Genomic DNA, 10,166 nt, shown 5'->3' on the forward strand with positions numbered 1-10,166 from the left:
CTTGTGTCATGGTTTTGGTTTTGATTCATTGTCACAGGGATATAAGGTTGTTCTTGTATTTACTTCTGAAGCTAATGACAAGTTTCTTTGCATGGTCATTACTTTGGGAACTAGCCCGCCATGGAGAGAGATAACTACGTCCACTGTTGAAATGTTACCACCACATTCTTCTTCCTTTCCCAGCCGAATTGTTACAAGAGTTTCCAAAAAGTTTTGTCCATCAACTTCAGGAACCCTTTGCAGGAGTGATCTTTTATGGAGGGTGACTATATCAGAAGAAAACACAGATAAGCATCATGAAAGTCGTCTTGATGCTGACATTGAAATGCTGCTCTCCTTCAACCTCCACAATGAGAAGATTCAGTTCATTAGATTCCCACCTCAATCTACTCAGACCACGACGATGAATGAGCAGCCATGCTTGGTACTTGATCATCTCCTGGACTTTAAAGGATATCCTTGTGTTGCACGCTCCGAGAAGACGATGATGCTAAGCAACAATGATGGTCATCCTTGTTGTAATGATAAAAGTAGTTGTTGCTGCTGCAAGGTTCATTTGTATATATTGAAGGATAAGGGTAAGAAAGCATGGATCAAGGCTGAGACTTTCAACCTCCGAGTTAGGGAGGAGGGTTTACTAGCAGCTCTCTTATGTTGTTACTCGGGCGCTACTAGTACTACTATCCCTCCTGCACAGGTATTGACTTTCTCTGATCAGGTGTTATTCTATTGGTTCAATGGGGAACGTCTTGTACTCTACAATTTGCAGAAAAGACATCTTGAAGTGGTAAAAGGCTCCCTTGATTACCCTAAGATGAATGGATTCCCAGCTGTTGGTTCCGATGATGCTACTTATTATCCGTACATGGATTATAGGCTGCAAGCTCAAGTAGACAACATCCTCTCTCTGAAATCATTCATTCCTCCTGATGGAGTAATTATTCGGACAAAGTGCCTGGATGATTTTATACGGTTCATCACTGACAGGCCACTTGCAGGATGGGTAACTTCTGGGAAAGCATCACCGGAGTATCATGGTTTCTTGTAGTTAGTTATGATGGTTATTAAATGGATTATCGGCTGGCTGCACGTTCTAGTGGAGAACATCCTTCTCAGATAACCTTTTGTTTCCGAGAGAGAAAGTATTAAGTGTAATTGCATTATTGCTCGTACAGGGTGCATGCCCGAGCCGAAAACAACCAGATTGCAAAGTTATTGAAGTGGAAGATTTTATACAATCCATAACTGACGAGTCACCTGCAGGAAGGGTGGCTTTGGGAAGAAGAGTAAGCAGAGGATCATGGTTTCTTTTAGTAAATTCTGTCCCATTATTCAATATGCTCAAACAGGTTGGTTTAGTTACAGCTTATCTTAGGACTTGCAAATTTCCCAGTTACAATAATAACATTTCACCTGGGGTTATTCCTTTTACGATCTGTTGTGGTCAAATCTTTGCAAGATGGTGTTGTCATAATTGAATAACTTTTGGCTGTTGAGTAACTTCTTGTAGATAGACGCAATTATTGCTTTGCACAAAGATGACAATTCATCTTGTGCATATAATTGCGCTTAGAAATTTTCAAATTTGCCGTCGCTAATTAAACTGCTGAATTATCAAAATTTGGTTTTGGGTTTTGTAAATTTATTTATTTATGCTCATAGTTTTTTTCCTCACTGTACAACTATTTGTTAAATGTTGAAATAGTGGTGAAGTTTGGTTTCTGAAGTAATTTTTGTGCTACTTTTTCCTAACTTGATTTCTGCAATGGTAGTGGTTTTTGTTGGGGTTTTGTTCCGTATACAAAACCATATGGCTGAAAATAGACTTTAGGTAACAGTTTTGCAGTAGAAAACAGTGATCTAATGCTGTCAAAATCGTGGCTAAAGGGCAATTTCGGGTTTGGAATGTCTACAAGGTTTATTTGGAAACTTGTAGGACGGTTTGTAGGAGTGTTTTCCAAGTTTAAGGTGTGAGACTATTCTTAGAAGTTCTCTGAGACTTCGGGAGCAAGGATGTAACTACTATATATGGTGAGAAGAAATCATTCTCTTGGTTAATTCTCTTGGAGACTCCTCTCTTTATGAGAAGAGATAAGAGAGACTTGTAGTGAGAACGGGTATGAGAGCAATCTAGGACTTCTAGGGTTCGTATGGGAGAAGCTAGAATTCATGATGTTCTTCATGTTCTTGTCTAAAGTCGAAGCAACCATGGCGGTGGAGGTCTAGGACTTCTAGGGTTCGTATTGGAGAAGCTAGAATTCATGATGTTCTGCATGTTCTTGTCTAAAGTCGAAGCAACCATGGCGGTGGAGGTTTACGAAATAAGAAGAACAAAGGAAGAAGTAAACTCTTCGTAATATGTCTCGTTGTTTCTAACGTTCAACGCTAGTGGATTACATAACTAGTTGATTATATGATGTGTGCTGATGTAATAACTTGTTATGATAATGAAAGATTCTCGGGGTGGTTTTGGCCGTGGATGTAGCCTACAAAGATGAACCACATAATATTTGTGTTGTGTGTGATTGTCTACTATCGTATTGATTATATATTTGTGTTAGTATTATCCGTTCATGCTATGATAAGTGGAGGATTCGAGCTAGTTATCTAAAGTAGAGTGTTCCATGGAATTTATCTCTATAGAAGCATGCCGGTTCGAGATTAACGTAACCTTGGTTTCCCGACAGTTTTTGGATTAGTCGAGGACAGTTTCTGGTTTATGTAAATCAAGTGTTTCCCCCTTATGTTTGACGTGAATTATGTAAACTTATGTTGCTTTAATTGGATAGGATTTTGGGATACGAGATTTATTGCTTTAATTGGATAGGATTTTGGGATACGAGATTATCGGGGGGGATTGATTGAAAGCAACGTAAGCGCCGCCGATTGGTCTTTTGATATCTGGTAACTAGTTCAGTCTGACACCTTAAATAAGAAAATTCAGAACAATATCAGATTGAATGTCAAATTCCAAACCTGTGTGATTGAAGAAGCGTGATAGCTACAAACTCAGAATTTGTAAGGATTATATTTCCTTGCGTATAAATCTCAAATATATAACATAATGTGCATTAGCACCCAGCTCAAACTAAAAGAGAACAATATAATGCTCAAGAAAAAAAAATAAAGTGATCAACGACAACTAGAACCTAGAGTTCCAAAATAGTTAGAAGAACAACATAATGCGAAAGTATGAGTGTATCCAAGCTGACAAACATCTTCAGGCCTTCGTGTATGTATATGCTTTCTTAATTTGAGGGTGAAACCAGGCTGTGGTACTTCTGTTCCTAACTTATTCAGTTGTATGTAAACAAACACCACTATCCATCAATAACAGAACATATTTCTGCTTCATGTTTTCTCGGATGATTTTGATCCACCTGGATGTTGCAGACTATTAGGAAATAATATATGAGAGTCTATATTTAGGAGATATGCACATTAAGTTGTGAGAGTTATATTAGGAAAGTGTCTATGTTTAGAGTTTGATCTTAGTTAGGAAAGTACCTTGAGTGGTCGTCAAGTTTGTGAACAATATAAATAGGTTGTTGACCCATGAAAGTTGATATACCGAATTATTATCAATGTAGTCTTTTATGCTTCCGCGTTTATGCTCTCCTCTCTCTTGCTCGATCCTTAACATGGTATCAGAGCGAGGTGAGAGGAAGAGAGAGGAGATGAAGAAAGGTTTAAAGAAGTTAGAAGAGTTTTTCCGTTTAAGGTTTAGGTTAAAAAAAAAAAAGTTGCGTTTATTTGCTGAGAAGAAACGTATAGGTAAGTTGCTGCTGCTGTCATATACAAAAGGTTTATGGCTTGGTTTGGAAGTTGAAACCGTGAAGAAGAACTGATGTTGTTTGGTTTACTGTGGTGAAACGGAGTAATGGTTACTAGTTGCTGCCCTAGATGATTTCCGTTGTTTTAGGGAATATAAATAGGAGAAAGAGATATGGAAGTTCTATTGTTTTTCGTTTTAGGGTTATCAAAAAAAAAAAAAATCGTTGTTTGGTTGCTGTTTGCGTGAAGAAGAAAGAAGTTGAAGGTTTGTCAAGCCTTGTTGTTGTTGCTGAAGTGTTCGTTGGTAATTGAATCACGTCTGTAAGTATGTCAAAGCTGGGATGTTGATTAACTGCTAAGGTCATCGCCGGTAAAACATTGGTTTAGGCGAGTTCGTTGATGCTGGAAAAGTTTGAAGCCGAGAAGCCAGGTGACCAAGGGGAGTCTTGATGTCGTTTGAATTCATGATAAAGATAGAGTTTAGGGCATGTTATTGATGCCGAGTAAACATGGAAGTCGAGATACTACTGCTGAGGAAGAAAAAAAATGGCTTGATTCGATGAACAAGGGTTGTTTCCGTTCGATTACAATGGATGTATAGAAGAGGAAAACATTGAAACACGTGTGTGCTGGAATGAAACTAGGTTTGAAGAAACCATTCTTGCAAGAAGGTGAAGACACGGACGGCGACGGTGTTTGTTGCTGTTCACAAGGATCAAAAAGTGTGCTCGAATCAACACCGAAAAGCTGCCTTGAGCTGTCCAAATACGTGTGTTGCTTGATTTAGGGTCGTGTCAGAAGAATTGGAATCTAGAGATAAACAATGGTTTGTTGCCTAGGGTTAGGACTATCACGTGAATCCAAGAAGATAGACGAGTCTGGGTAGTTCGAGAAAAAGAGCTGCTTCCATCGACTGTGGTTGATTTGGAAAAGGAATAGAAGCTAGGGTTTGAACATAGAAGACATGAATTTGACTGTTGCCGTTGATTGTGATGATCGATAGCTGAAGTATGGAAGTTTTTAATGTTTAGAAACATGGGTTATGGTCAATGTAAGAGAATACAAAGAAGAACATGGAAGGCAGTGGTTGTTATGTGCAGCGATGATGAGGATGGTGTTGTTGCAGGGGTGGTGTTGTTGGTTGTTGACAGTGATGGAAGAGAGGAGCTAAGAAGTCATGCTGCTGATGGAAGTTACTCGAGCATGGCAGTGATGATGATATCTTCTGCTATTGATGAAATATGAAGATGGAACTTGGAAGAAGATCATATGGAGGAGATGATTGGCAGTAGAACAGGGAGAAAAAGTTGCTGCCAACGGCAGTTCATGGTAATGATCTCTGTGATCATGATGAGATGATGGCCTGGAAGATGATGGGTTCTGCCGGTTGTCGATATGAATAAAAGAAACTGTTGTTGTCATTGTTACAACAACCTTGAGAGGAGAAGTGAAAGTGAGATGAAGAGAAGGCGTTTGTTTATATGCTTGCAAACAGAAGTGTGACAACAGTGTCACAGCGTTGCAAATCTGTTACGAATACAGAAATGTGGCAAATCTGGAGGGGACCGTAATGTCCTAAAACTTCCGAAGGGGACCGTAATGTCCTTAAACTACGAAGGGGATCGTAATGTCCTAAAACTTCCGAAGGGGACCGAGATGTCCTAAAACTATGAAGATGGGACCGAGATGTCCTTAAACTACGAAGGGGACCGAAACGCCCTTAAACTACGATCTGAAGATTTTTTTCTTTTCACAAAAGTGTTGAAAAAAAAAGAAGAAAACTGAAGTTAAATTTCTTTTGTCCAAGATGGGCATTCGTGATCTACATGCTCCATCTTGAGGGAGGGTATTAGGAAATAATATATGAGAGTCTATATTTAGGAGATATGCACATTAAGTTGTGAGAGTTATATTAGGAAAGTGTCTATGTTTAGAGTTTGATCTTAGTTAGGAAAGTACCTTGAGTGGTCGTCAAGTTTGTGAACAATATAAATAGGCTGTTGAGCCATGAAAGTTGATATACCGAATTATTATCAATGTAGTCTTTTATGCTTCCGCGTTTATGCTCTCCTCTCTCTTGCTCGATCCTTAACACAGACTCTCTTCCTCATTTGTTGGTGCCATTTGAGTGCTTCAATTGCTCCCTAGGCATTGTTTTGTTCCGATGAACTTACTTGGCAGGTGAAGATACTCCATCACTTGTTTCGTCCTGCTTCATCTGTAATTTGTAATACAACAATTGCAATAGTTAGAGGTTCTTTCCACTTGCTGTAACATAGAATCGTGACTGTATATTTAGGCCTTCTGATTTGTGCATTATCCAGTTGCAATGGATTCAGATTTCTGATGTGGGAGGTGGGTGTTTGAATGGGTATGACTGATTTAATATGATTATGAATAAAAGCAATAGTAAATTCAAGGGAAGTGGCGGCATTCTCGAAGCACTCAAGGCAGCAGGCTTTCCAGATAAACCACATAGTGATAGCATATAGCTGAATCCAGACAACATGTTCTGCTGGGCTCTTTTGGTTGTTGGTACACCATGATTCAATCCACTGGTTGACAGTCAGGACAGGGGTATTATCTATTCTACAGTTCAACCCAAACCAGACTCTCCTCTAGCTCTTTGGAGATGTTTTGGGCGTCCAAAAATGTTACTATACTTTTGAAATTAGAAGAAATTGACGAACCGATGGTTTAGAACGTTTTTTTTTACCTTTTATTTACTCCACCTGTTCACCAGAACCGCTACTAGACAATTTCAGAAATTGTTTAGCTGTCCGATCAAAGATATCCTTAAGCATTACATTCTCTTTTTTGGTCGCCCCCAGCCTGGTTTTCAAGATGGCAATTTTCTGCAAGAATGAGTGCAACTATTTGTCACTTGAACTTTTCTTTATGCCAAAATGGCAATTCCACAAAGCATAGACCATAAATTTGAGAAAATAACAATTTCTACATAATATTAGGAACTGCAATACCAAACTACTACTTCGGGTGATACTGGAGAATTCAACATAAAAAGGTCACCTCATTCTATTTCAAAGCCGGCCAAAACTTTTTCTACTCTGAACAGACCTGAATTTCGAACATTTGAGTCGGCAACTAAAAATATTAAGATACAAAAAAATAATACAGGTGATAACAAGATGGAACGTAAATGAATCAAAAAATATTTTACCCTTTCAATTAGAGGCCAAGTTGAACTCTTCATGGAAGCATCATCTTCGGTTAACTCTTCATCAGGCACTCCTTGAAGCAAAGCTTCTACTGACATGCAAACTGACATAGATAACGCCTCTAAAGAGTAGCCTCCCTCTAAAGTAACGACGATTTTTCCTCCCGCAAAAGCCATTAACTATAGATGAAGCCATCGTGGCCTTAATTTAGTCTAGTAAGCATAATAACAACTTTTTAATACAGAAGTAACAGATTACCCAAATCTAACCTTCTTCAGCATCATGCTAAATCCATCTGGAGTAACGGTACAGTCACCGAGAGGATCTCCTTCAGCTGTTCAAGGAGTTTTTACCAAATTAGAGAGGAATTACTAGATTCAGTTTACAGGAATCGTATTTGAAATCTCTATACACCATAAAAACATGTCAGCATCCATAATTCACTATTATGATCATTTCTATCTTGAGCATTTATTTGGTTACGAACATTGCCAGTTATGTTAAGTTTTGGATGTTGTTTTTCCAAGCAAGACAAAGACCACCTGCACTAGAAGCAACAAGCCATCAATAGCCTAAAAGTTCCCAGTTTTTAATTTTTGTGTGTTAATCATGTAAAATCAAGGCATGGGCTTAGTAAAATACACTTTTCCTACCAATGATTACGAAATATGAAATGCACATCATGAGCAAACAGATAAGAAATTTATACTAACGATTACGAAATATGTAATGCGCAGCAAACATAGATTGACAGTTTGACACACCAACTATTACTAATTGTACACTTCCAGACTCAAATGGAGACTAAAAAAGAAGACGTCACGCATATACTAAAACATAACTAATACCTGCATCGAATCCTCCAGATATGAAAATGAGATCAGGGTTGAAACCCATGGTAACTGGAATTAAAATATGATCCCATATTGCTGTATAATCCGCATTGCCATAATTCGGTTCCTCCAACGGTACGTTTACATTGAATCCTGTGGCAGTTCCTACTCCAATCTTTGAGAGAGATCCATCCTTGTTTCGGGGATAAAAGTTTTCAGGGTCGTACCTGCACAAACAAGAAAAACTTGCCTAGGTTAAACAAAAAAATCAAGCCCTTGTATCACACTTTGTCTCATTGCTTAAGTCCTGAAATGAAGGAAGTGAATGGCTGGACTTCTGACCTGAAAATCAGACAGTGCTACTGACCTACTCGACTGCGGACACATTTAATCACCCAAACAAAAGCTAGCACCAAAAAGTAAGTCGAACACATATTTTCTCGAGACCTTGGATTTTGCTTCTTATTTTCTTTTTCTTTGTATTATACGTATGAAGTTTTATGTTAAATTCTTCCATGTTTGTGTCTGGTATACTAATCCTAAAGCTTAGACTAATACCAAATAGCTTAGACTAATAACCAAATAGCTCAGTTGATTATTTAAGCAAATCATGCTTTTACGATTCAGTCACAAACATTAACATATACAACATAAATCGGTTTATTAACATATACAACATAAATCAGTTTATACAGATACACGTACACCAGAAGTTTTATGTGACACCAACAACATTTTCTGGGTACCATTCCCATGGTGGACATCCCAGTCCACAATTAATATTCTGCTCAGATTCAGCTCTTCCTGCAATCAAACGACTACATCAGCAAAAAAAAGAGAAACAAAATATAACATGGGGAGAAATCAAACTACATGTTAAAACATGAAATCATCCATACCCTTTTTCTCAGTAGAACAGCTGTTGCGACGGCCACGTTGTTAAAAATGCAAAATCCCATTGCCGTTTCTGCCTCAGCATGATGCCCGGGAGGTCTTACCAATGCAACAGCAGAGTCCAACTCTTTCTTAACAACTTTCTCAGCAACCTGCACAAAAGCACATATAAGTTTAGCTTTGTAACACAACTTCCCAATGCAATGAAACATGAGAACCACCTGAGATGGAGATTACACAACCTGCCAACATCTCAGGTTTACATTCTAATTTATTGGCACCAAGCAATACAGAATTCTCGTACAACCTATATCTTGCCCACTATTTGATTATAATAAGATGGGGTAGTATGGGACCATGGGGTAGCAACAGTTGTTTAGCCTGAACAGTGGTCCAGGCTGGCTTTTTTCTACCAGAACTTCATTAAAATCTTAGCTGATACTACTACTTTTTTTGCAAAAGAAAAAAAAAAAGACTTATATTTCCTTTCAACTAATAATCACAATTCAAAGCAACCAAAAACAGTGCTCCATCTTCCATACAATTTCCATGACAAAGAAAAAGTTCCTCTTTTTATTCAAATTTGTTTTCGTCCTTTTGCACTTTGGTACAAGATGCTCCCAGCAGTCACATCACAGCAGATACAAATAAAAAAAGGTCCAAGGTGTTTTGGACAGGGTCCAAAATCCCATAAATAAACACACACAATAAATACTACTAAACCAAAAGTCAGATGTAATTAGTCTCAAATGACAGGACCTTGCGACTAGACCACTTCTCTATTCTAGTGGTTTCCTAGTTTAAGAAGTTACTTCGCTATAGAAGGACATATGGCGCAATTCACATTAATAATGCATCAATTTTTACTTTGTAACATACCTCAATTACTGCACCAGCAGCAAGAAGTGCAGTCTCATATGACTTCCTAGTCAGGTATACATCATCAAAAATTTTGGAAGCATATTCGTTCCTATCATCATCGGGTAGAGAACAAGTATGCTTTATTGAGTTAATATACTCTGGTGTATGAACCAGAGCAATATCTTCAGCTGCAGCAAATTTTGCAGGTCTCATGGTTTCACATCTGCAGTAAACATCACATGAAGTACAAATAACTTTGATCAAATATAATCTAGTTAAGTAATACTGAAAATGCTAAAGCAAATAATAAGATGAGCGAGAAAAACTACCTCTGGAAAAGACTTTAATAAGAAGAAGTTCTATTGCTTTGCTAATTCTAGCTGGAATCTCATATATATATTCGTCTGATGCATGCCATGTAATCATTCTCTCATCCCATATCAGGCCAACACGCTTGTTTTCATTGTTTTCATTGTTTTCATTTAGATACATACCAGGAAACTTGAGAGCAGTAGGGTGTTTGATGGGAAATGCTTTCATCTCTTTATGATTTTAAGAGTTGAACCTCTGGAGATGAACTTGTTGGTTAAACTTCAACATAGAAGTCACTAACAACCAGGTTAGG

General features: G+C 38.0%; 1 protein-coding gene across 1 annotated transcript; it reads right to left on the minus strand.

The window, feature by feature from the left end:
- Nucleotides 1-6,497: 6,497 nt before the first annotated feature.
- LOC113279649 (histone deacetylase 18-like) lies at nucleotides 6,498-9,754 on the minus strand. Its single transcript, XM_026528324.1, has 8 exons — nucleotides 9,560-9,754; nucleotides 8,686-8,832; nucleotides 8,492-8,590; nucleotides 8,275-8,357; nucleotides 7,802-8,013; nucleotides 7,223-7,287; nucleotides 6,956-7,132; nucleotides 6,498-6,629 (listed from the first exon to the last, which is right to left on the minus strand). Exons 1-8 carry the CDS (start codon nucleotides 9,752-9,754, stop codon nucleotides 6,498-6,500), a joined length of 1,110 nt encoding a protein of 369 aa, XP_026384109.1.
- Between the last annotated feature and the right edge of the window lie 412 nt (nucleotides 9,755-10,166).

Source organism: Papaver somniferum, chromosome 5, assembly GCF_003573695.1.
Source record: "Papaver somniferum cultivar HN1 chromosome 5, ASM357369v1, whole genome shotgun sequence".
In the NCBI taxonomy this organism is placed as follows: Eukaryota; Viridiplantae; Streptophyta; class Magnoliopsida; order Ranunculales; family Papaveraceae; genus Papaver; species Papaver somniferum.